This window comes from Chiloscyllium plagiosum, chromosome 3 (assembly GCF_004010195.1).
Source record: "Chiloscyllium plagiosum isolate BGI_BamShark_2017 chromosome 3, ASM401019v2, whole genome shotgun sequence".
In the NCBI taxonomy this organism is placed as follows: Eukaryota; Metazoa; Chordata; class Chondrichthyes; order Orectolobiformes; family Hemiscylliidae; genus Chiloscyllium; species Chiloscyllium plagiosum.
In genome coordinates, this window is record NC_057712.1 from 68999494 (window position 1) to 69026923 (window position 27430).

A 27430-nucleotide genomic window follows, 5' to 3' on the forward strand; every position below is an offset into this window, starting at 1 on the left:
TGCTTTCTCTTGCCCACCTTTCTTAAAAAGTGGTGTAACATTAGGCACCCTCCAATCCTCAGGAACCGACCCCGAATCTATTGAATTCTGGAAAATAATCACCAACGCATCCACGATTTCCTGAGCCACCTCCTTCAGTACCCTGGGATGCCGACCATCAGGCCCTGGAGACTTATCAACCTTCAGACCTAACAATCTCTCCAACACCAAATCTTGGCAAATATAAATTCCCTTAAGTTCAGGTCCTTCAGCCACTGTTACCTCAGGGAGATTGCTTGTGTCTTCCCCAGTGAACACAGATCTGAAGTACCCATTTAATTCCTCTGCCATTTCTTTGTTCCTAATAATATATTCCCCTGTTTCTGTCTTCAAGGGCCCAATTTTTGTCCTAACCATTTTTTTGCCTTGCACATACCTAAAAAAGCTTTTACTATCCTCCTTAATATTCTTGGCCAGTTTACCTTCGTACCTATTGTAGTGGACAGGTAAGGAATCAGGCATACATCCCTGCTCTTGCACCGATTAATGGCATCTTGGCAATTTCATTCTGTTGCTATTATACATGAGATCGTTGAAGGTGGCAGCCCAGCAGTATTCACTGTTGGTTACTATCAGGCAGGAAGAGATCTCTCCCTTGATAATACGCTGTATCTGTCAGAAGTGCCACTTAATTCATACTCCTCCAACAACATCTAAAACAACCACCCACATTCCTCCCTTCTCACGGTCTGCCAGATAGGCCCATCTAAAATTCCTAGAATTACCTGATGTATAGAAATAATTACACTTCTTCCTCAGGGACTGCTGTAGTCTGAGTAGTGACCACAATTCTATCCTAATGTTGATGGAACTGCAGAGAAACCAGTTAATGTGATTAATCAGCTGCTCTCCTGGGTGGAACTTCTATTTTTTTCAGACTGCTGCAAGGCAGCTGGGTTTCTAGTGGTTTGGCCTGACACTTTGGAGTTGGGGTGGAGAGGATATGACCTCTTGTAATATTCATTCAAAGTCTTGCTTTTAAAGTCAATGTTTTAATATATTTCCTAAAGTGTGGTATTTAGAATTGAGCACAATACTCCAAATGAGGTCTAACCAGCAATTTTGAAAGATTGAACATAAATTCATGATATGCTGCACAGTACCTCATGGGATTGCTAAAACTTAACAGGCAAGGTATTCCTGCATTTTACTAATGCTCTTGTTTAAGCACATACATAGGCTTTGGTTAATATGGCAATATAGATATTGAGTACAGGAAGGATAAATGTACTGTTGGTAAAAACAAACACCCATTTCCTTCATGATAGTAAATATTAAGCCATTCTGTTAGCTATTTACTGTAAATAATTCATGTAATGCATTAATGATCTGTGATGTTTGTTGGATTATAATGTTCGAATATAGTATGCATTAAATCAGTACATATCTCTACAAGGAATAATGGGTTATTTATTACGCAGCCATTGTAAATCCATAAACTAGACTTTTGTCTAATAATAAATTTGAACTTTATTACAATAATTTCTTTCAACTGAATAGAATCCAACTAACACCAGGAAAATGGTACATACCGGCCTGTGTTTAATTACTTCCTGGCAAGGAGGTTGTGACACTTGCCCAAGTGCCTCTTTTTAATTCATACACTGACTAGCACTTTATAACTGATTAAACTAGTACTCTCTCCTTCAAATGTTAATATTGTAATTTAACATTTTAAAATTCTTTAGATCTCAAAGACATCACATTACTATTGAAGTTAACATACCTAATTACTAAATATTCAAATGTACCTGTCTACCTAGTAATTTATTCAATTTGTGGAGAATCCCAGTTCCAAAAATGAAGTTTGCAGGAACTTATTTTGAATACTGTGATTTTAAAATTAATTTTCAGATTTTCCTCCTTTTTTCCCTCAATTTAATTCCTGCTAGGTGCATTTCCAGAGTTTTAATATATTTTTTAAGCTTGCTCCTCAAATATACTTTGTTCCTTATGAACGCAGAGGTACAACTATTTAGCAGCAGCATGGGAAACATTCAGAACTCCATGTACTGGTCCTTTATATGGGAGAGGTTAGTGAGTTTTGAGAAGATTTGTAGCTCAGGTTGAGGTTTTGGATGTAGGCTTGCTCACTGAGCTGAAAGGTTCATTTCCAGACGTTTCGTTACCTTACTAGGTAACATCTTCAGTAGGCCTCAAGCAAAGCAATGCTGAAAATTCCTGCTTTCTATTTACATGTTTGCGTTTCTTTGGGTTGGTGCTGTCATTTCCTGTGATGTTATTTCCAGTGGTGAAGTCACTTCTTGTTCCTTTTCTCAAGGGGTCTAACTGAATGTGTTTGTTGATAGAATTCCGGTTGGAATGCCATGCTTCTAGGAATTCTTGTGTGTATCTTTGTGTGGCTTGTCTTAGGATGGATGTGTTGTCCCAGTTGAAGTGGTGTCCTTCCTCATCCGTATGTGAGGATACTAGTGAGAGAGGGTCATGTCTTTTTGTGGCTAGTTGATGTTCATGTATCCTGTTGGCTAGTTTTCTGCTTGTCTGTCCAATGTAGTGTTTGTTACAGTCCTTGCACGGTATTTTGTAAATGGCATTAGTTTTGCTCGTTGTCTGTATAGGGTCTTTCAAGTTCATCAGCTGCTGTTTTAGTGTGTTGGTGGGTTTGTGGGATACCATGTTGCCAAGGGGTCTGAGTACACTGCCAGTCATTTCCGAGATGTCTTTGATGTCAGGGAGAGTGGCTAGGGTTTCTGGATGTGTTTTGTCTACTTGTTTGGGTTTGTTGCTGAGAAATCGGTGGACTGTGTTCATTGGGTATTATTTTTGTCAGCAACACAAACAAAGTTCTCAATATACTCTGAATGCAAATGACTAGGTGTGCAAGTAATTAACCTCCTATATCTCTTTCTCTATTCCAAAAAAAATTAAGATGCTAATCAAGCTCAGTGGAAAAACATAGCATAGCAATAAAGTATAGTATCATTTTGGAATTCTTGATCTGATTGGTTAGCTTAAACTTTGATCTCTTCTTAACAAGCTAGTACCTGAAATCACGTGTAATTTTAGCCTGCATTGTGGCTGTCTTTGAATAGTATTTTTCCTCCATCTCCTGGAGAGCTGACTGCACTTTTAATAGCTCTAGACTCTTTTCTCCTAGTTGTGTCCCAATCATCTTCTCTTGCTCTGATCTCTGTTCAATCTGAAAACGTTCAAACAAATAAAGTCAACCAAATTAGTGTGGTTTAAATTTTTACACTATGTTCAACTTAATTACTGTGTTTACAGTAAGATGCAGGATTCATAAAAGACCATAAACTGAGTTGTGCCAGTTAGGATCACTCTATATTAGCTATAAGAGTGGCCTTGAGATCTGGGAACATAGAAATGGAGTATCAGGATCTGGCCTTATTCAAAGAGGTTGCAGGATCAAGCACTTTTGAGTAGGCTCTCAGGGTCCAGGGACACTACAGGTAAGTATTCTGAATGCATTGGACGAATTGCTAGAAATTTAAATCCTTGGATGGATATTTTGGCTTCTGGAAACTTTGAAGAAGGCTATTCTTGTGTTAAATAAAAACAACAACAGACTGATGTGGGACACTGAATCAAACTATTCCACCTGGTGTTTATACCTCGGTGTGTGTTCTTCCTTCCAGAGTCAGGCAACATCAGTAGATTGCTGGTAGGCCTGGACGGCTTCATTTAGGGAGTGCTGTGGGTACCAATAGACTAGTAGTTATGAAAATTTGGGACAGTGACTAGCTCCAATGAATAGCCAACCGGCTGGCAGGTCAGTCTGTTCGGAAGGAGGTGAGGAGATATTGTTGATCTTGTGTGCCTTCAAATGATCTGGCTAGGGGTTGAGGTTTTCTTGTGGGTAGGAGCAGCATAGAACTGGCTCCATAAAATTAAACCATTTCAGGTCAATTTCTGAATAGCCTTCAAGGGCAGCTAGTAAAGTTCCTCTAATGTTCTTGTGTAATGCAATATTGCAAATAGGGCATTAACAATTGATGTAGATGCCAAGGTTTGCATATTTAAGTGGACTAATTTTGCAAACAGGCATACATACTGCTTGCTAATTTGCAATTGCACTCTAATGTGTCATTGCTTAATTTGAACAATCAACTACTTAATTTTACTAAACTTGGGTACTGAAAGACTGCTGAACTGACCTGTTGCTTTATAACTGTAACTTTATGCTGATTGTTCTTTAGTTTCGTGACTTGTCTTTCCAGTTCCTGTTTGCTTTGCAGCAACTCCATTTCTTTGTGAGAGAGGGCCATGTCTGTGATCTCCTTCATTTTCTTCATCTGTAGTATTTCTTCCACAAGAGAATGCTTTTCCTTCAAATAAGAATCTGCATGTTATAAATAAATTATACTGTTAACTACCAGTGAAGGCACCAATTTGAGAAAACACTTCGAAATTAATTTAACTTAATTTCAATATATTGTAAACATTTACTGCAGTTATGCATGGGCAGATTTGTCATTTTGTAAACAAAGTAAGCTGATGAAAATGATATCCTACTGGGCACAACAATAAATATTGCATTTCCATTGTTAAAAACATATATTTATGGATTATGAGACATGAAAACTGAACTGTTTGGACAAAAAGTCAATTGCCAAGCACTGTGGGGCTCTTAGCTGCTAACTGGAAAAGCAAATAATTTTGCAGAAGGCGATAAACCAAAGCTTGAAAAGAGAGATAAGAAATGGTTTGATAGACAAACCTGAAGAAAATTCTTCGGATTTAGGGTTTCATTGTCGCTTAGCAAAAGCTCTGGATGTCTGTTTTCTGTTTCGCTACAAATTTGGAAGCTGTTGGAAGAAAGCTGGCATCTCCTCTCTCTCTGTCTAAAGACAATCCTTCAAAGAAAGCTATCTGAAGAAATATCTCTGAATTACTTTCTGGGAATCAGAAAATTCAAGACATCAGCATCTCTGATATCCTCAAATACTGAAAGGTAATCGCAACCCAAGGATCTAACTATCTTCCACCCAAATGAAAGATCTTCCATCACTCTGCCGTTGACAGAAACTTTATCCAGTTGACAAGAAGGTGAAGCAACTGAGAAGTCAACCTAATTCTACCCTTTTAATTTCCATTCAATCCCACCAGGGTTGTATTTTCCTTATTTTTCCCATCCCATAATACCTCTCAAGTTGTGTCTTGTCCTGTCTCTGTACGAATATGCAGGTTTAGGACTAAACGGTAATTTACTTTAAATCTGGATGGTATCTTAGTTCAGAATTAGTTTTGCCACTTGCTTGAAGGCTAAGTTTATTTTGAATAATGGGGTATTTTGATTTTGTTGAGTAAAATAAATAAAGTCTCATTTTAGATAAGAGTAAAAAATAAAACCAAATTGAACATTTTGATTAAGTAAAACATTTATACTTTTGATATGGCTTGTGGAGTAGTGCACACCTCCCATTAGAGTTTGTTACAATGGACTTAAAGCTAAAATAGTTCGAACATGGGGAAAAAAACCCAAAGCAATTAGAAATAGAACTCTAACTAGCAAAGAAAGAAAGCAAAAGATTGTTGAAATTGGAAATGAAGGAGAGGGGAACTGGAGATAAAAAAATCTTGAACTTGAGAAAGAAAAGAGCAATGACAAACTGGAACTAGAATTTCTAATAGAGAAAGAATAGAGAGATGGGCATTATCGGACGATAAAACAACAGTTAAAAAAAAGAGGTTCAAGTGAAGATGATGGTTATGATGAGGGGGGTGAAAACACCATAACCTTAAGTCCAGTAAGGATATGTTTAAATTTGGACAGGCCTTACCAACATTTGAGAAAAATAAATGTGGCAACTTCTTTTTTTTTAAGTTGAGCTGAAAAAGTAGTAAAACATCTGAAGTGGTCAGAAAAACTAAACACTGCCCATTTGGAACCAGTTGGTGGGTGGAGTACATGAAACTTATGTGTCACTATTGGAAGTGGTTTTGATGGATTAGGACAAGTAAGAAAGGCTATTCTGATAGGTATGTAAAGGTTCATGCAGTATACAGGCAAAGGGCTCAAAACTTAAATGAAATTGCTTTGGCGAAATTATACTGAATTTGAAAGAGTAAAGCAAAGCAATTTTGACGACTGGATATGAGCACAAGGAGTAAATGCTATGGATAGACCTTTCTTACTCACCTACCGAACAAAATCTTGGGGACTGTGATACTTTCCAAGCCTCATCAGGGTAAAAAAGGTAAAGTGATTGCAAAATACGGAACTTGAATATAAAACAGTTGAATTTACAGCATATTAATTACAAACAAGTGCAAGAATAGATGAGAGAGAAAGCAGCATACTCTCTAGACAATGATTAAAATATAATATCGTGGATATCTTTAGGATTTGGACAATGGCTTGGGTTTTCTCTGGTTATGAAGAAATGTTGTCAGGCCAATCAGCCACAGCTCTCCAGCACTTTTGAACAGACGTGTGCAATGTTTGTCTGGTATTTTAGTCAGTGTTTGAGGTCTTGTCAGGTATCAAGTGGCAGACCACTGTGAAGGCAACAGGAGGTGGAGTGAGAGAGAGCCAGCTGGGGTAGGCAACCTTTTGTGGAGATAAAATATTAGTCGCGGCCCTCTAATAACGCCATTGAATCTGTTATGGAGGAACCCATTCCTTTTCACCACCAGCCCACGAGTGTAGGCCTTTCCTGTTGCTGTTAATTCCTGGCAGCAGTGGGATGTTGTCATGAAGCAGGTCCTCTTAAGGGCCTATATCTGTTTGCAGGCCATCCAGTACCATCACTGCTCCTGGTACAACCGCTACTGAAGGCAGGCAGCAGGTAAGCCAGTCTCTGAATTTACTGAGTTCCTGCCTTCAAACCTGCCAGAAAATCCAGCCCATTAAATTGATGTGTATACGATTCATCTCTGAACAACTTCTGTTTGTTTTCTAGCCTTTTCTGCCCCCGTCACTCTTGCTCGCTTACTGAAACTCTGTCTTCTATTTGAAGTTTTGCTACTCACTGTTCCAAATGTGGAGTCATCTTCTCATTCTTTTGCCAAGCTGGTGTGAACACTTCCCAGGTGTGCCAGCAAACTTCCCTGCAATAATATTGGTTCTTGCCATGCTTCATTGAATAGTATGAAAAGCTAATGTCCCATGAACCTAAATTTCTTCCTCCTGCACAGTTCAGCTGCCACACATTCATTTGCCCTGTTTTCCTATTTCTGTCCTCACTGATACATGACGCCAGGAGTATCTGGCAAAGACTATATTTGAGTTCTTGAGTTTTAATTTCATTTCCTAGTTCTGTAAAATGTGTGTGTGGGATCTTACTCCTCATTCTCTCTCTGTAATCGAGATTGGTATCGAACCACAGCCTCTGGTTTTGTATCCGAGGCACTCAGTGCTCTGCAACCACTCAGGGATATCACTGGCTATGGCACAAAGGAAGCACAACATAGCATCCTGAAATCAGAACTGCAACCATAGAAATGCCTGTCTGTTCCAGAGCATCGAATACCCTATCACAATCCCTCTTTTGTCCTCCTCATTATCCTGCTCTGCCACTGAGCCAGTGAGGCAGAGGTTGGGCTATGGCTAGAGTTCAAACCTCTGCAGCTGATGATACTTCCTGCACGTGGTTGTTTAGGACCTGAGACACTTCCAAGAATTCCCATGGCAAGCAGGATATGCACTTATCATGTCTGAGGTGGCCTGCCTCACTTCCTACGTGCCTCGTAAGTCACCCAAACCTGGGACTGAGTCTTTGCTGGGCCAGAGGATTTGCAGGAAGATGGAAGGTCACATTTCAGGGTCATGAGAGCTTTTCAGCACAATTTTAAAAAAATGCTGTGCAGCATTAAAGTATCTGCTTTCCACCTGATCATGTTGTTACCTGTCAGACCACAGAGACTGCCAGGCTAGACTGGTGCCAACTTAGGGAGATGCAACTTATCTTATCTAAATCTAATAGAAGTAAAACTTAGACTTAAAGACTTAAGATTTAAAATTAATAACCTCCATTTTTAAAATGCAGCTTTCCTTCCTTTCAGTTCTGCCTTGCCTCCTTCTCTGCACTGATTCTCACGTCACTCTTCACTGTTTTGAACTAGTTTCAGCTCCCACCTCTTCTGCACTCATCCCAGCTGTGCTGCCAGGCTTGAATCACTGACTTTACTCTTGCCCAGTAGCTGTCCCTTCTGATCTCAGGATTCCTCCGCTGCCATTACTTACATTTCATGATGCTATCATTCAGGTCTCTCTCCTCCTTGTCCCAAGGCTTCAATATTGCAGTACTTTATATATCACTCAGTTGCCTCTCCTTTCAGTGTCGAGCCTCTTCTCTTGCTGAGTTTCATATTTTACTTCATTATTGTTTAACTCTCTCTCTTCCTGACATGGCTCAGTGTTAAGTTTTGCATTCTGAAACTTTCATGGGGATGTTTTATTCTGCTAAATACACTGTATAAATGCAAGATTTTGGTGCTGTAAAATCAACTTTCAAATTAAGCATATATATATATATAAATTTTTAAAAAAGCAAAAAAGAATTTGCGTACGGATTGTTCTCCAATAATGCCGTAGTTGCATTCCAGCGAAACCTTGCTTAATAAAGACGTCGCACAATAGAAATAATAGGGCTTATGGGAAAAGTGAGGTTAGGGGCAGACCCACAAAAAATATCATTCATGATTGCTCAAAGATTACCCAAACGTCTACACAAAGTATAGCACAGCCTGGATGAAGGTTAAAATCATATTTATTAATGAAACAAAAATAAATTGAACAGTGCATCTAAAAAATGTTAAGAAAGCTACTCTTTCTCCAGTACCTCTCAGAGAAAGCTGCTCTGTCGGAAGCTGACATCGCCGCATGCGCAGGATGACACAGACTTCAGTGCAGACATTGGCACATGCACAGAACAAAGTGCGCAAACTGATCCTGGCTGGAATCACGCTATTGCCAAAGGAGGTAAGCACTCTCCAAAATACCATTCCCTAATTCTTCAGTGACATTATAGCCAAATCGCAGTGCTGAAACATACATTATCCCAGAACTACCTGTACTTCATGAGCTAACCACAGAACTTGCCTTCTGAGAGATTAAATTCATTGCTGAGTTTCTCTTTTTGAGTCTGCAACATGTTTAAATTGGCTTCTTTTCTTTTCAGTTCTAAGTGTAGACCATCAACTTGAGAACGCATCTCCTGAATAATTACATACAAATTGATAAAAGGGCTTGATCAGTCGTGACCAATAAAATATTTCAGTTCTTTTCCCCAATACTTGAATCAAGTCTTTAATACAAAGAAAGTAATAATTCATGTTTGTAGGAGCCTATGGAATTTCATGGCTCAACTATTTTTGAAGTGTAGTCACTATTGTAATGATGTAGCAAAAAGTGACAGCAATTTGTTAACAGCAAAATTCCACAAACACCAAAGAGAGAATGATTAGTTAATCTGCTTATCAAGGCCTTGTCTGAGGAATAAGTCTTGATAGGTCACCCTCTGCAGTGCACTATTTTACTCCCATTTAAAGCATCTGTTCCTCAGATACATTGCTAAAAATACAATTTTCTAAATTCTTGTTATCATGTGGATAGAAAGCCATCCAGTAAATAGTTATTTTCAGCAAAATAAGTGGCATAGGGTCAAAGTTGCAACATGCCAACCATCATCAATCCAATCCTACTTGAGATTGGGTAATGGAGGCCAAAATTCCAGTTTGGATCCACAAACAGAGGCACATTTGTCAATCAGCAAGTTGCTGATAGATTGGCCCCTTTTTTGAGGTTTGAGTACTCAGCAACTCTTAGTATTGAGAGTTTGTTATCATCAACATTGCTCCCAGGAAATGGCTTCAATAGAGATGATTTTTTTGGAGCTGATTTCCAACCTTTCCAGCTTACCTCCAGAAGAACTGCAAGTTTTAACACCCAATACTTTGATAAAGGAGGTTTACTGGGACATCATGTCTATCACCTTCCCTGCCAAGTAGTACAGAGTAGACAAGCAGGAGGCTGGAAGAACACAGCAAGCTAGGCAGCATCAGGAGGTGGGGAAGTCAACTTTTCAGGTATAACCCTTCAGGAATGGAGGTGGGTAGGGGAACAGCAGATAAGGGGAGATGGAGAGGGGGGTGGTTTGGGTTGGGAAAGGGCTGAATGGTGAGGTAGTGATAGGTGAACAAATGTGATAAGTACGACTTGACTGGAAGGAATTTCCTCCAGTTGGTAGCTGGAAGGAAGGCTCAGTAGATGGAATGGAAGGGAGACGGCAGGGCTGAAAAGGGAGTCAGGAGATGGGTGGGAAGGTTGTTTGAAATTGGAGAACTCAAATGTTGAATTCTCTGGGTTGTAGGCTGCCCAGGGAAGATGAAGTGTTGTTTCTCCAATTTGCAGTCTGATTCACTGTGGCAATGGAGGAGGCCGAGGATGGACATGTCGAAAAGGTTGTGGGAAGGGAAATTAAAATGGGCGGTGACTGGGAGGTCAGTCTGGCTCACCACAAGATATTAGAACAGAATTAAAGCCATTCAGCTAATCAAGTCTGCTCTGCCATTCAATCGTGACTGATCAATCCTGTTTTTCAACCCTGTTCTTCCTAACTTCTTACCATAATCCTTGATTCCCTTATTGATCAAGATCCTATTTATCGTTGTCTTAAATGACTTGGCCTCCACAGCCTTCTGCAGCAATGGGCTCCACAGGTTCATCACCCTCTAGCTGAAGAAATCCATCCTACTTTTGTATTCTTGTCCTCTCAAAATGCATGCTAACATCATGTTTGCTATGCCATCTGAACCTGCATGTTAACTGTAAGAGATTCCTGAAGTAAGACTCACAAGTCCCTTTGCATTTTAGATTTCCGGAGCCTTTCCCCATTTCACAAATAGACTACATCTCTATCCTTCAAATCAAAGTGCAAAACAGCACATTTTCCCACATTGTACTCCATCTGCCACTTTTGTCCAAGATAAAATCTAGTACATGCTACGCTGCAAAGATAAACTTACTAAGCTACTTATTAGGCAGATTGATCATTGGAGTGGGGGATGGCAGGTGCTGTCCTGTCATGTTTCTATTAATAAGTCAACTTTTCCTCTGCACACATTCCTCATATCACTATATTGAAATTTAGGTTATGCAGCAGCAATTAAAATGATTTGCTAAGAAAAGATATTACCTGTAGCTTCTGTAACATTCGCTTTGCTTCCAATTCTACCTTTGGTTGGAGGGTGGTAGACTTTTTTGTTTGAGTGCGAGTATGTTTTGGTTAAGATATTAAAAAGAAAAACAAGCAGATAATGAGTAATATTATGGCACCACTTTGAGACTGGGTTCCTTTTATTAAAACCATACCTTAGTTTGTTCCAAATTTCTAAATATCAGTTAAATATTCTCAGTCACTTATACTTATTAAAGAGAAAGGCAACACTTTCAACTTACAAAAGAATATTGTCAAACCATGGCTATAATATTGCCAAAATCGTGATATTTTGCAGTTCTGTACTTCCTCAGAGACCAGTGCTATTTGGCCCTCCTACACTTTCTAACAAAACTTCATTAGCTTTCCCCAAATTCAATGCTGAAAGCCTGATGGGAAGTTTTGGAAATCTGACTATAAACAGTTTTAATCACTGACATTGGCAATGCCTGGCATGTTTGTATGATCAAGGTGCCCTTCTGGCATTAGGACTGGCTGAGCCTTTCATTGCATTGAATGGACTGTTACGTTGCTTCAATGGATCGTATTTGATATATGGCCTGACGTTTACCCATTTAGAATAGTTTGAATGAGTCAAATCAGGGACATGACCTAAAGCCATTGAGCCATGTATAATCTAGAAATAAATAAAAGAGCACACCGAGTGATTGTTTAGTAATTATCCAGAAAATACAAGAACAAACTTGATGTGGAAAGGATATAGAAAGTTGGCTTCAAGTTCTAGATAATAGATCTGTTGCTGGAGATTCTTAATGAACTCAGTTTCAACACTAGCCAAAGGGCTTTCCGCTGAACTATGGAAGGAAAGAAAGACATTTGTGTATTATGCTAATATGGTATTTTTTCACAAATATTTATAAAAGTAGTCAGAATACACAATATTTTCTATGTAAGAACATTTTTTTCCACAAACAAGCCAGTCTGAGTTTCCCCTACAATATTATCCATGATGAATTATCTAATTTGCCCCACGTTAGGTAGACACTAAGTACTCCCACTGTTTTATATACTTGTGGGATGTTAGCATTGCTGGCTGGACTGGCATTTATTACCTTTCCTTAGTTGCCCCTGAGAAAGAGGAAGTACGCTGTCTTCATGAACCACTGCAGTCCATGTGCTGTAGGAAGACCCACAATGCCATTCAAGAAGTTTTTCCAAGATTTTGATCTAGCAACGCTGAAGGAATGCCAATACATTTCCATGTCAGGATGGTGTGTGGCTTAGAGGGAAATTTTCAGGTGGTGGTATTCTTATCTTTCCAGGTGGAAGTGGTTGTGGGTTTGGAAGGTACGATTGAAGGGACCTTGGTGAATTTCTTCAATGCATCTTGTAGATCAGTACACACTGCTGTTCCTGAGCATTAGTAGTGGAGGGAGTGGATGCTTCTGAATGGGGTGCCACTCAAGCAAGTTGCTTTATCCTGGATGGCGTTGAAGCTGAACTCATTCAAATAAATGGGGAATACTCCATCACACTCCTGATTTCTGCCTTGTAGGCGGTGTACAGGTTTTAGGGAGTCAGGTGGTGAGTTATACACTTCAGTATTCCTAACCTGTGACCTGTTCTTGTTGCCACTATGTTAATGGCAACCCCAAGGATGCTGATAGTAGGGGATTCTGTGATAGTAATGTCATTGAATGTCAAAGGGTGGTGGTTAGATTGTGTTCTGAAAAATACTTAGCAAAAATAAACAAAAAACATTTATTTTGTGTAATCTTACTTGAACCATTTGGGAAAAGTGCTCATGTTGAGTACCAATTAACTCCTTTTCCAGATGAGCCTGAGGAAGTAGAAAAACAACAAAACAGGAAGGTTAGAAGTGGGACTATTTGGGAACCCATTCCACAGCTCCTCCAATAATAATGAATTGCTCATGCAATTCTCAATCAGCTCTTGGATAATTTTATAGCCTTGGGCTGACAAATTGTTGTTAAAATTCATGTTACTTAAATGCTGGGCCCGATGAGGAAGTTAGTAATTGTCACCATGCCTAGTATTCCCCTGCTGGGATGATAGAGCTATCAGCTAATCAGATTAAATAGCAGCTTTCTGAGGTAGGACTTCCACATCAGTGAGCGGTGGACTACCATCTCTTGATAATTGATGGTAGATGGCAGCTGGCATTGGTGGAGAACTCTTTTGGTAGTAGGGCAAATGCTGACCTGGGGGAAATGACTGGAACAAAGAGAAAAATGATAGAAGAGCCAAAGGATGGCAGTTAACTTCATTCTGACTTCAGCATTTGCATGTGAGAAATAACAAGTATGAATGCAATGAAATAATCGGGGTGTTTAGCTCTTTGAGCCTGCTCTGCCATTCACTAAGACCGTAACTGACTTTTTTTTTTAAACATCAGGTATATATTCCTACATTAACCCTATATCCTAAGACTTCCTTCTTTCTAATTTTCTTAGTTGAACACATTGAACAGCTGTGCATTCACACCGCTTTGAGGCATAAAATTCAAAGATTCTTTGAGTGAAGAAATTTCTACTCCATTCTAAACGACCAACCCTTTATTGAGACTCCTAGTTTTAGGTTCCTGTGGAAGACGTATTCTGGGCTATGGCTTCCCTTCTGATTAAGAAACCATTTTGTGGAAGTGCCCCTCACCTAGCAGATCAATAGTATTTGGCATGCAGCTGTGGAAGGCTTTCTTACACATAGCTTAGTTCCTCTCTCACTGTGATGCATTGCTGGCGTGTAGCTTAATTGTTCAAAGGCAGCTCCTCTTGTCAATTAGCTTCACTCTACGATATATTGCCAATGTGTGTTGTTCCTCTAATTAAGGACATCTGTCCTGCATTTATCATGGATCTCTGTAAACAGCATGTTAGGTGATAACTTTCAGTCCTGTTTACTTGTAGAATGTGGAGCATCTCTTAGGGCAGACCCCCCTGATTCGGTATCTCCATGGACCATCCTGACACTTTGTGATTAATGGTCAACCTGTGCTTCAGCCCTGTCTTGTTTTCTATATAGTCTTGTAACTTTTTGCTGTACATCGGAGTTCTGCCGAGCCATACTTAGGACGGTGGTCTTCCCATGCTGCATTGTGTAATAAACTGGTTAATGTTCAATGTCTGCCTCTCGAGGCTTTCTTCAACAGTTCCTCAGTGAAGTGAAACATCTTCCCAATACTGACCCATTTAAGCCCCTCATTAATTTTATATGCTACAATGAAATTACCTCTCTTTTTAAAAATATCCTGGGGAATAAAAGACTATGCTACTCAATCTTTCCTTGCACAACAAGCCCCACATCTCAAGAATCCATTAGTGAACATTCATTATGGAAGCCAATGGTTCAGTGATATTATCACCAGATTATTAATCCTGAAACTCATCTCATGTTCTGGGACCCAGGTTTGAATCCCACCACAGCAGATGGTGGAATTTGAGTTCAATAAAAAAAATCTGGAATTAAAAATCTACTGATTGCTATGAAATGATTGCTGAAAAATCTGTCTAGCCCACTAAGGAATTCTGTCATCCTCACCTAGTCTGGCCTACATGTGACTCCAGCTTGGCTCTTCACTTACCCTGTCTGTCCTTTTCAACATTTTTGCACTCCCTTCACAGCTTATTTTCCTATCCAACTTGTTGTCATCAAACTTGGATACATCACACTCAGTCCCCTCCTAAATTATTGATGTAGATTAGAAATAGTTGAGACTGAAGCACTGATTCTTGTGGTTCCCACACTGGTTCAAGCCAGTTTACCAGAGCTGGTTGATTTATACCCACTCTCAATTTCTGTCCATCAACTAACTCTTTATTCTCATTGACATGCTTCTATGATCTTTAATTTCAAGCAATAACTTCTTGTGCAGCACCTGATTGAATTTTGTTTTGAAAATCCAAATACATCCTGTATTTCTCAACTTTCACTCTTACATCTTATGGTCTTATCCACTCAAGTTGCAACTTAAATTTAGCAAATTACTTCCTTTACATACAGTTGTCTTGACTTTTTCCAATCACAAGATTTCTCAAGTGTCCTTGTACCATGACCTTCATTGATTCCAGCATTGTCTATACAACTGAGGGGAACCTCCCATGAGGACATCATGATGGAAGGCAAGTTGGCGATGGAGCACTTGGGAGGTCTCACCTATCCTCCATAAATTTGCAGTCAGGCCAGGAATGGGTGAGAGGGTGGCCAGTAGGTCATCCAGAGATTGTTTTTGCACTCCTATCTGCCTGCAAAGCTGCTAGTGGGGAACTGCAAAGTTCAGCTCAGAGTGTGGTCTAACCAAAGATCCATACACCTTCAAAGTAATCTGTGTGCTTCTTAGTCAAATCCATCTGGAAAAGAACAACCAGTATTTTAATAATTTTTAAATTATTTATGAACATGACTTGCAACTTTTACTGACTTGGGCCCTAGACTATTTGCTGCTCTTCCCCATCTAAACTCTCATTGTAAAAAGGTGCACGTGGTCCCCTTGTTCTTCCTACCAAAATGTACCACTTTACACTTATCTATAATGAAACTCATTTGCCAATTATTTGAGAGTTTATTAATGTCCTTTTGCATTGTGTCACGGTGCTTCTTTGTTCTCAGTATACAATCCCCTATCCGGTTCTCCATTGGCATTTTTGGTAGCTTGGCAATCCTCACAATAACTTGATCAGAAACATTGCTGCCGATCCTCTGGAATATTAAAAGCACAATTAAAGTTGAAACCAATCAACTGTGGCACAAAATCTGTTTGAAAGAATGATAAAGCATCAGAATTTGCAGTTTTAACCAGAACTGATTGAAACCTATAAATCGGATAAAACTCGCACGGGCGGGACAGCTATTGAATGGCAGCACATGCTGAGACGCTCCAGTTATTTGAATGCCACTTCTCTGCACTAACTCACAAATTAAAGCAGCAACACATACCTGCAGACTCTGAACTGCTCCTGAGTTGCAGTTTTCTCAGAGCTTCGTTACTAAGAGGAAACCAAACATCCGTCTGACCCAGGAAATGATGCTATTGTACCTGGTCCTCACGCAAGGTGATTTTACGACTTTTTTTTAATTGGACGGGACTCATTGTAATAGGGAACAAAGTAGATTCCTGGACTTTTCAGGTTATCTGTTTTCCTGTTTTGATGTAGAATCTGATGTTGCAAGAGGACTCACAAACGGCAGAGCACTGAATAATCTCGGAAACTACCCAAATGGGACTCAAATAAAATTCAACTACTTTTAAAACTGGGCCCGCTTTTCTATACTTGTAAATGGCATCACTTTACTGGAATGATTTTCATTTTTTCCCCCACATTTGTTGGGAATGATAACTTTACATGTCCCATGAACAATCTCACAAACAACCCGCTCATTTGTCCACTCGAAGTCTGAATCGCCCACATTTCAAGTTATCCACGGCGATTCCCATGTCGTTTCTCTACATCGAAAAGTATTCAGGCATGAACAATACTGTTTGTTAAAGTCACCTTATTCCTCCATCTAGCAAAACTCTGAGACTATTGTCATGTAGAGACCTTGACAAAAATATGTTTTTTAATCCACTATCAGGGTGACTCTTCCAAGTGTTTGCCCTCTACATGAGGAACCTCCTGGTTATGATCATTATCTTTTACTAATCCTTCCTAGTTCTATCCTCAGTGTAATTTAGAATAGTCTTTCAGATTACCCATGTCCATACCATTTACCATTTCATTTGCTTCTATTAGAGTCTTAACCAAGTCCAAAGCAAATCACAAGTCTGTTTTTTAAATCAGTCAGCAACATGCCCTCTTATCGGACTGGCTTCACCACACTATAAATGTGACAGAGGTTACAAAACAAACCACTCCATTTATAATGTGGAAATTAAAGAGACCTTCACTTCTTTCCATTTGTTGACTGATCAATAAATATCCTAGGCTGAAGGAGTATTCCTGTTATTGGACAAACTTTGCCTTCTCTCTGGACACACATTTTCTGGCATTAATGACAGGATCATAGATTGTAAATTTAATAGGAGCCTAAACAGGGTTGTGTTAGTCATTTGCAATGATTTCGATGACAATATTAAAATGAATATAATGTGAAATTATTCAATTATTCATTAAGGGGCTTTTCAAAATTTACACACAAGCAAACAATGGCCTTCTATTTGAAAAAAATAAAGTTAAATTTACTCTTTGGGCTGGTTTTCCAGAAGACAAACAGCATTTGATGTTGCCACAGGACCAGCAACCACCCCCATTCCACATGGTCAACAGGCTCTTTGTGTCCGAACTTTCGCATTATTGCTCGAGAGAGCAATACATATGCTATGTTTGAACCAAAAGAAGCAAAACTTTTAATGCAGCCAACAAGCTGAAGTCCTGTTCTCCTCTACCTATTTCACCATGGAAAGCTCAGGTTGGGTAAAGCAATAAGGAAGGAGAAAGTGAGGACTGCAGATGCTGGAGATCAGGAGCTAAAAATGTGTTACTGGAAAAGCGCAGCAGGTCAGGCAGCATTCAAGGAGCAGGAGAATCGACGTTTCGGGCATGAGCACTGAAGAAGGGCTCATGCCTGAAACGTCGATTCTCCTGCTCCTTGGATGCTGCCTGACCTGCTGCGCTTTTCCAACAATACATTTTTAGCTCTAAAGCAATGAGGAAATCAAGTCTTCCTGAGGTGGGCAGGAGGATAGTATTTGTATTTGGGATTAAGAGTCATAGACTTTTCACAGCATGAAGAGACCCTTCGACTTATCACATCTAGCACCCACATCAAACATCCACTCTTCTAATCCCATTTTCCAGCACTTGGCTCATAGCCCTGAATACTGTGGCATTTCAAGTCCGCATATAAATAGTTCTTCAAAGTCACGAGGGCTCTAGTCTACCACCCTTTCAAGCAGCGAGTTCTAGATACTCACTACTTTTCTGGGTGAAGAAGTTCTCCTTCAAATCTCCTCTAAAATTCCCAATTTTTACACTACACTCTTGGACTGAAGGTAAACATTTCTCTCAGTCTACGCCCCTCAAATATTGTACACCTCAAGTTAATGGCATGCTCTCCTTCATAGTGGGAGGATTTAAGCATCGGAGTAAGGGTGTCTTGCTGCAGCTATGCAGTACCTCGGAGAGGTCTCACCTTTAATATTATGTGCACTTTTGGTCTCCCAGTCTGAGGAAGGACATCCTTGCTATTGAGGGAGTCCAGTGAAGGTTCACCAGACCGATTCCCAGGATGGCAGGACTGACATACAGAGCTTGTATTTGCTGGAATTTAGAAGAATGAAGGGAGATCTCATAGAAACAGATAAAATCCTGATGGGACTGGACAGGCAACCTGCAGGAAGAATGTTCCCAGTTTTGGGGCAAGTCCAGAACTAGGGGTCACAGTCTAAGAATAAGGGGTAAGCCATTCAAGACAGAGATGAGGAAGAATTGCTTTACTCAGAGTTGTGAACCTGTGGAATTCTGTTGGGCCAGTTAATTAGATATATCCAAGAGGGAGTTGGACATTGCTCTTGTGGCTAACGGAATCAAGGGGTAATGGTAGAAGGCGGGAATGGGATACTGAGATTGCATGATCAGCCATGATCATAGTGAATATTAGTGGAAACTCAAAGGGCCAAATGGCCTACTCCTGTACCTATTTCCTATGTTTCAATAATATTTCCCCTCAGCCTTGTCTGCTCTATGGAAACCAATCTCAGCCTATCCAGTGTCTCTTCATAGCTAAATCACTCCAGCCCAGGCAACATTCTGATGAATCTCCTTTGCAGCCTATTTAAAAAAAATTCAATCTATTTTTCTAATCAATCCATTTTGAGATGTCATTACACACCTCTGGAGCAGGTGGGACTTGAACCCAGGACTCCTGGTCCAGAGCTAGTGATCTTATCTCTGTGCCACAAGAGCCCTACACATCCTTCATAAAGTGTTGCAATCTGAACTGAACACAACTGTGGCCTAACTAACATGATATACTGCTCCATCATTATCTCCCTGCTCGTGTATTCAATACCTTGACTAAAAAAAAAATACTTATTTTATTAAGCATTTTATCTAGCTATCCTGCAGCCTTTAAGGGTCAATGGATATGCACACCAAAGTGCCTCTGATCCTTCCTTAGGTCCTACCACTCAACGTCCCTTGTCCTGTTAGCACTCCCAAAATGCATCGTCTCAAATTTTCAGGATTAAACTCCATTTGCCACAGTTCACTAAGGTAGTCATCGAGAATTCCAATAGAGAATTTAGGAAAAAAAAATTATTTCCCAAACTTAAATAGCAGATAAGAGAGATCATGGGGGATCAGTAGAGATTTAATACTAGTATGGGTTAGTATTGATGAGGCATAGGGAGTATGGGGTTGAGGATTGAGGCCTGGAGGTATATTTTAGATCTTTAAATGTTTGGCCACGGTGCTGGAGTCCCAAGGTAGGCTTCTCACTCACCTCACATTAGAAACTGGCATTCTCCTCTGTTCATCATGAGTTACCTGAATCCCACATCACTGAAAACGGACAGTACAATCTGCCACAGTTTTAAACGCTGAGTCCATGGAGAAAATATTTTTCCAACTCCGAGTACCTGACCCAGGAATGAAATCAGGGCTCCATTTGACACTTTACACACACACATACACCCAACGAGAAGAACTGAGTAAAGAAACAAATGCGTCTTGTTGGTACAATGTAAGTGATTGCATTTCACACAAGTTGTTATTGAAAGACATGTTAGCTAAGTGTAAAAATGTGGTTGACTCTTAACTGCCCTCTGGACACAAACATCCTATGAATAAATAAAGGTACATTCCTTACTCCCTGGTTGAAAAGTGAAATATATTGTTTCAGATGCTGATGAACAGGCACTGCATTTCTAGAACATCCTGTTTTCAGTTGATTTCCACAGATTGTTGTTTTTTCCCTTCTCTACCCTAATTATGCCTAACATTAATATCAAGAGTTAGTGTTTGAATTTGTAGAATTACTGAAGAATCGACTCTTTCGTTACAGCTTGGTTAATGTAGTTCTGTTCACAGACTGAAAGGATAGACTTGGTGGTTTTGTTTTTCTGGTGATGAGTACTCACGGCAGAGGCAGGGGAGTGATCTGGATGTTTGCTTTTCTGTTTAGCCTTTTGTTTTAGTTCTGCTTCTGTTTTTAATCCTGTCTTTTGTATATTAAGATGGCGCCGGAGATTGGCGACTTTGTACACAATTCACTGTATTCTTATATTCCTGCACTCAAGTGCATATGACAATAAAATCTAAAATTTAAATTACTGGGTAGCTGCAAGCTAGCACTTCCATGGATATTTCTTTGGGTGTGCAAATAGGTTGGCAAACATTTGTGTTCACTGTTTTCTTTCCCCACCCCATTGTCCGAAACTGACCAGAATGTCAAGATAGACATAAGGCTTCTGACAAAAGCTTAACATTGACAATCTATTTCAAAACTGCTGATCACATCCATTAAAATATAATACAATATTAATGTTTTAAATGTGATCAATACAGGTTTGACAAATACATTTTGTTTAACAATTAAAGCATATAGCTTCAATATAACTCATGCTAGATTCAATTAAATAATCCTTCGGTGTTAAAAGGGGGAAAGCTTTTAAGAGAAAATTGTCAGCACAATCTTCGGAAAAATGCAGGTAATTGATCTATAACAATTGCATACATTAGGGTTGCACATATCAGGTTTTCCCATAATGCAATTTATTTGCAAACTGAATCATTGCATTACATTCTAATCCATTTTGCCACCAATCCTATTTGCCTTTCCAAGAATCGGTTTGTGAACATGAATCTACCATTATCAAAATATGTTCTCACCTGTGAGAAAAGATTCAGGATGAATTTCATCCAGGCCCTGGAATGACAGACAATGGCAAGTTAGCTGGGAAAATATAGCAAGATCAGTATAATATGATTCTCAATATCTAGAGCAAAATATCCAATTTTGCCATCCAAGGTTTGAACAACAAGATAACAATCTTGCTAGTGAGCAATGAGAGGTCCATTTACAACATTAACATTTCATTAGCACCTCATTTCACCTCACTGAAATGCAGTTTGCTGTTCCCTCATACACTGGGTAGAAGCTAGATGGTGGCAAATCCGGTCATCGGCACCTGATGTCACTTGCTCCTCTGTCTTCCATCTTGGCCGTCAGTCTTCAACATCTCACGGGTGACATGTGGTCAATAGTTCCTTCACACTGATGGAGCAGCTTTATTATATCACCAACTCGGGCCCACTTAAAATAAAGGTACAGTATAGAATTCTGTACTGCTCCATGGAATGCACCAACACCTTCAACACCCCCTCTCACTCTGCCGAGGACGCCTTCTCACAGAGCGCTTCAGAGAACATCTCCAGGACACCTGCACCAATCAACCCCACCACCCTATTGCTGAACATTTCAACTGCCCCCCCCCCACTCTGCTGAGGACATGCAGGTTCTGGGCCTCCTCCACCACCACTCCCCTCACCACCCAATGCCTGGAGGAAGAACGCTTCATCTTCTGCCTCGGGACCCTCCAACCCTAAAGCATCAATGTGGATTTCACAAGTTTCCTCATTTCCCCTTCCCCCCAACTTACCCCAGTTCCAACCTTCCAGCTCAGCACCGTCCTCATGACACGTTCCCATCTAGTCGCTCCACCCTCCCCTCCGACCTATCACCTTTATCCCCACCTCCATCCACCTATTGCAATCTCAGCTACCTTACACCCTAGCCCCAACCCCCTCCCATTTATCTCTCCACCCCTGAGGCTCCCAGTCTCATTCCTCATGAAGAGCTTTTGCCCAAAACATCGATTTTCCTGCTCTTCAGATGCTGCCTGACTTGCTGTGCTTTTCCAGCACTACACTCTTGACCTCGCATTGTAATGCTGCTGCTCAGCCTAGCAGGGAAAGGCATCCATCCCAAAATGCACTTCAAAGTCTTCATTTGCCTTCTTAGTGTTCAGTCACTTTGCACAGAGTTGGATGATCATTGCATCCCTGCTTTGCCCTTTTGTACTTTGCCGCCAACTTCGGACACCCAACCTCACAGTAGTTCTGTCTTGTCTTGCCTTTTAGCATGGACATAAAGCAAGTTAGCTTGGATTGTGAGAATCAATGATCTGTCCAGACTACTGATACTGTGTTATATTGCAATGTGCTACAAGAATCTCACATCTATACCATATGCCAGCAGCCTACACAGCAAATACAAAGCATAGGCTTCCATCAAATGGCAACATCTCAAAATCTCAGGGAAGCAGTCCTTAATCAAGGGGGATTATTATCAGTCAGAGGTGTTGACACAGTAGGTCAAGGGTATCCTCCAAAATCAGTTCAGGATCTTGAACACAGTCATTTGGTGCTTGTGTCAATGAGAGACAAGGGATCCAATTTCATTACAGTCCAGAGTATGGATCATGGTCAATCCTGAAGGTCTAGTGCAACTAGTCTGTTAGTAGTAAGTCACCGTGATCAGTCAGGACTGCCTTTCAGAGTCAGTCAGGGGTGTACTGTGGTCAGTTCAAAGGGTACGTTCACTAAAATTCAAGGGGGGTTATCAGGAACCACTGCTGAGATGGTGACATTGGAGAAATCAATTGTGGGGATTGAAGGTAACATGCGGGGATGGCAGAGGGGTAATAATAGTTGCTGGACTTGGGTTTCCATGGCAGCTGTTCACTTGTCTGTGGAGGCAGCCAAATGCTTGTTTAAGGCAGCACCGTACAGAATGTTTGTGGTCTCCTCCAATCTCTGAGTCAGTTGCCCTCAGTGTCTCTAACACATCTTTATTGGTCAGAGCATTGAATATATGAGTTGGGAGATTATGTTGTGGCTGTACAGGACATTGATTAGGCCACTTTTGGAATATTGTGTGCGATTCTAATCTCCCTCCTATCCGAAGGATGTTGTGAAACTTTGAAAGGGTTCAGAAAAGATTTACAAAGATGTTGCCAGGGTTGGAGGGTTTGAGCTGGAGGGAGGGGCTGAATGGGCTGGGGTTGTTTTTCCTGGAACAAAGGCTGAGGGTCCTTATAGAGGTTTATAAAATCACAAGGGGCATAGACAAGGACTTTTCCCTGGGTTTGGGGAGTCCAGAACGAAAGGGCATAAGGTTAGGGTGAGAGGGGAAAGCTTTAAAAGGGATCTAAGGGGCAACTTTTTCACACAGAGGGTGGTACGTGTATGGAATGAGTTGCCAGAGGAAGTGGTGGAAGCTGGTACATTTGCAACATTTAAAAGGCATCTGGATGGGTATACGAATAGGAAGGGTTAGAGAGATATGGGCTGGGTGCTGGCAGGTGGAACTAGATTAATTTAGGATATCTGGTGAGCATGGATGAGTTGGACCAAAAGATCTGTTTCCATGCTGTACATTTCTATAACTCTATGACATGTGGCTGTTTTAGCAGACCTCTGAAACCTGCTCACTGATATTTTCAACTCTGGATGTAATGCAGCCACTGAGATGTCAGTATCTGAGCTGATGCAGGGGGCAGTCGGACAACTTTGCCAAAGTTTCCTCTGAAGGATCCGTGGCTTCTTCCTCAGAGATGGAGGAGAGGATGATGTCCTGAGGAACCTCTCACTTCATGAGAGGGAAAGATGATGAGATGGCTGGCTGAGTGTGAGTAGGAGATGCAGGGTTAGTCTGAGGGGGTGTGATGGGTAAGAGAATGATTAGAGGAAAATGCTAAATATATTTACGAGAGGGGTAGACCATGAGCCCCGGTGGGAAGAGGGAGTGATGACAGAGTTAAAGCAAGTGTGAGGTAACAGAGAAAAGATGGTGGCGTTTATCCTTGCTGAGCACAGAAGGTCATTAGCCTTCTTCCTGTAGTGCTAGGCATTCATGTGGACATTGCACTGACCTGGGTGATAACTGGTGGCATGATCTTCTCTGGCAGTCCAGAGAAAAGATGAAGAATCTCTTCTCAAGCATCCCATGTACCGGGATGACCAGGTCCCTGTCAGCAAATCTGGGTACCAACTTACCACTGTCAGCTATTTCTGTGGAATGTCTTCAGACACACTGCAGCTGCGAAGGACTGCTTCTGGTTCGCAGCAATTTTCCTAGAGCACAGCTGGAGTTTAAATATGGTGCCAACAAAACATCTGGAAGGTCCTGCAATGATGTGTAGTTCTGTCACTGCTGAGTACAAGATTGCATGAGATTGGCAGCAGAGTGGCATGGGGCATACCCATGGTGCATGGGGAGGTGGTGGCTGAGCAGCATTATCACTAGTCACTGTTAATCCAGAGACCTAAGCAATAAATGCTGGCCTAGTGAGTGATGCCTTCGTTCTGTGAATGAATAAAACAAAAAAAATGAGCTCACAGACAGAAACCCTCCATTAAACTCCCCAAAATTGAGACATTTTTGTAAAAGTCAGACCTTCGTGCTCCCATTCTTGCAGGACTGAAGCTGCACTTAAAAGAAGCATTGGGCAGACATTTTCAGGATGCTGCTTCCAAAAAATGTTTGATACAGGGAGTCAATATATGAACTGAACATAAGAAGACACAGCAAAAAAAAAGTTTGAATTCACAGAAAAAGTGAAAAGTGGAGAGAAGGCTTGCAGTGAGGAAATAATATGGAGCCAGGAAAGCACTGTGTACCAGTGATCAGACAAAAGCCTAGGAAACCTGACAAGCAGAAACACCTCTGCTAGGTGCAAGCAGCATTCAATAGTGTCTCACATTCTCATCAGAAGACCCTTTATCCTTTGATTGCACAACCTTTATTTATCTTTCAACACTCTTCAAATAAAAGTCAATTCCAACAAATTTTGCACAGCAACCTATTTAACTGCTAACTATATTATTGATTCCTCAGCTTCTATCAAGACTATCTGATGTAAATAACCAGTGATTCAATCTTACATTTGAGTTTACTGTTTAGTATTGGTTCTCAATGAATAGTTAAGATCCATATTCTTTTAACAATTTTACTCATTTTCCAATGTTAGCATTCACTCATGGTAAAATAACGGACAGTAGTTTAACCATTCAATGTTCAGCTTGTCTTTCATCACTTAACACATCATCCTTACCTGCTGATTAAGGCATTTAAGGAGAATCATTTACTTGTCTTTTTTCAATTAATTTTCTCTCAAAAGTACCTCTGTTCCACTAATATTTTTTGCCGCTTTCCAAGTATAAAATTTATAGTCACTCTTGTTTTATTATATATACACTTACATTTTGTGTTTAATTTTAAATGTAAAATTTGAACTCCAGTTTTTACTGTTTAATTTAGAAAGTGTTTTATGTCACCTGATAATAATTTACTTTTATCCTTTACAGCATGCTTGTTCTGGATATTTCTTTTCTCTTTTTCATTCTTGTACCAGACCAATTCTTATTGTGGTTACTATTTTCCAAATTTCTCTTTTGTTTTAAAGACAACCTTCTGATCTATTCCATTATCCGGAATAAGATCAGGTAATCCTTTATTCTGCAGAGGAACAACATATTTACTGAGAAACAGATGCAGGCTAGAAGACAGCAAGTCTTCTGTTCTGTAAATAATTCAGTAAAGAAGGTAGAAGTTGATAATAAAGGTACTGAGGAAAAAGAGCTGTGAAAAGAAAGAAATGTTCAAGTTTGACTTTTGTCTATAATTGAAATTTAAATGATGTTTGCAACAACAGAAGGGTGTTTTACAATATTGCTCCTAAGAATTGTTTGGAGAGATCGGGGGAGACAGTTAAATGAGGCATTGCTAGCTCCCTGACCTATGATTGGGAAGCATTTTCCATTTATCTGGACTCAGCAAGTTGGCAAGAGTCTGAAATATGCTGGTAGACTGGCACGCCCACATCTGAAATTGCTGCCTTCATTAAATGAAAGTTCTTCTCAGTGTAGCCTCCTCATCCTTGCCAGCAGGAGAAAGTGAGAACTGCAGATCAGAGTTAAAATGTGTGGTGCTAGAAAAGCACAGCCGGTCAGGCATCAGAGGAGCAGGAGAGTCGATATTCCTGAAGAGCTTATGCTCGAAACGTCGACTCTCCTGCTCCTCAGATGCTGCCTGACCGGCTGTGCTTTTCCAGCACCACACTTTTTGACTGAGATGGATATGAGGCCCCATTAGGAGTAGAGAACCCTGTATATTGGGTGGCAACCTACTTTCAGTTTTCAAAATAACAAATTTATAGAGGAGGCCATAGATAACTCCCAGCCTTGTTGTTGAATGAGGGTCTCCGTTAACCCATTTTGACATCAATCAATTTTGTAGTCTTAAACATGTTGAGCTGCAACAATTCAAGCAACTTAAGAACCTGACCAGGGGCTGCATGGTGGCTCAGCGGTTAGCACTACTGCCTCTCTGCACCAGGGTCCCAGGTTCGATTCCAGCCTTGGGCGACTGTCTGTGTGGAGTTTGCACATTCTCCCCATGTCTGCGTGGGTTTCCTCCTGGTGCTCCAGTTTCCTCCCACAGTCCAAAGATGTGCGGGTAAGGTGAATTGGCCATGCTAAATTGCTAATAGTATTAGGTACATTAGTTAGAGGGAAATGGGTCTGGGTGGGTTACTCTTCAGAGGGTCGGAGTGGACTGGTTGGGCCAAAGGGCCTGTTTCCACACTGTTGGGAATCTAATCTAATCAAATATGCAGGGGATTCAGCAGCAGAGGTTCCCACCAGGTGTGATCTCAGTACAATTGCCCAGATCACTTGCTCCACAGATTGTAATCTATCGATTCTGGTTTCAAATTTGAACATTCTGCCACTGACGGAGTCTTAGGTACAATGGCAAAGGAAAATGAACTTAAGATATGCTTACATGTAGAGGTCTGTCGCATAAAACTTTAATTTGTAGTTGTATTGCAATAGATTTTATGTCCAGTATCTGAGCTCTTGTCACTTCAGGACGCTACTATTCTAATGCTTTCCCCACTTGCCTCCCATCTTCACCCTGCAAAACCTTCATCTGATCAAGGCTCCCATCATACACTAAGTCCTGCTCACCTAGGGTTCCTGTCCCATTGACTTACTTTGGCTCTGGTCTCCCAACATAGACAGTTTAAAAGAAAGGATACCATCTGTATTGGAAGCAAACATGGTCATCTTTCAATGTGCAGCTGAAAGGTATGAGAATGCAGAAAATTAATGAACTGAAAAAAAAAATTCCTTTCAAAGGAGGTGAATATTTTGTTGTAAATTCTGCAGTGTTGTTACTTGGTAGAAATGAAATCAGGTTTAAGTTTTATCAATTGAAGCACTAATAAATCAAAAGAGAAAATACAAGTATTGACGTAAAATTAAAAA

At 40.4% G+C, this 27430-nt stretch overlaps 1 protein-coding gene across 4 annotated transcripts in view; it reads right to left on the bottom strand.

Moving 5' to 3' along the window:
• LOC122544716 (A-kinase anchor protein 9-like) overlaps positions 1 to 19761 on the bottom strand; it is a 54979-nt gene extending 35218 nt beyond the window's left edge. Inside the window, exons 1-8 of one of the 4 annotated variants that reach the window (XM_043684019.1) lie at positions 16095 to 16149; positions 15315 to 15508; positions 12922 to 12981; positions 11903 to 11995; positions 11160 to 11238; positions 9065 to 9179; positions 4176 to 4360; positions 3045 to 3199 (exon numbers count right to left, since the gene is read on the bottom strand). In XM_043684019.1, the coding sequence (XP_043539954.1) occupies positions 3045 to 3199; positions 4176 to 4360; positions 9065 to 9179; positions 11160 to 11238; positions 11903 to 11995; positions 12922 to 12947 (653 nt within the window). In that variant the 5' untranslated portion in view covers positions 12948 to 12981; positions 15315 to 15508; positions 16095 to 16149. Of the gene's footprint in view, positions 1 to 3044; positions 3200 to 4175; positions 4361 to 9064; positions 9180 to 11159; positions 11239 to 11902; positions 11996 to 12921; positions 12982 to 15314; positions 15509 to 16094; positions 16173 to 19601 lie in introns of those variants that run through there. The other 3 variants (XM_043684027.1, XM_043684009.1, XM_043684036.1) reach the window with 3 other exon arrangements.
• Positions 19762 to 27430: the final 7669 nt, after the last annotated feature.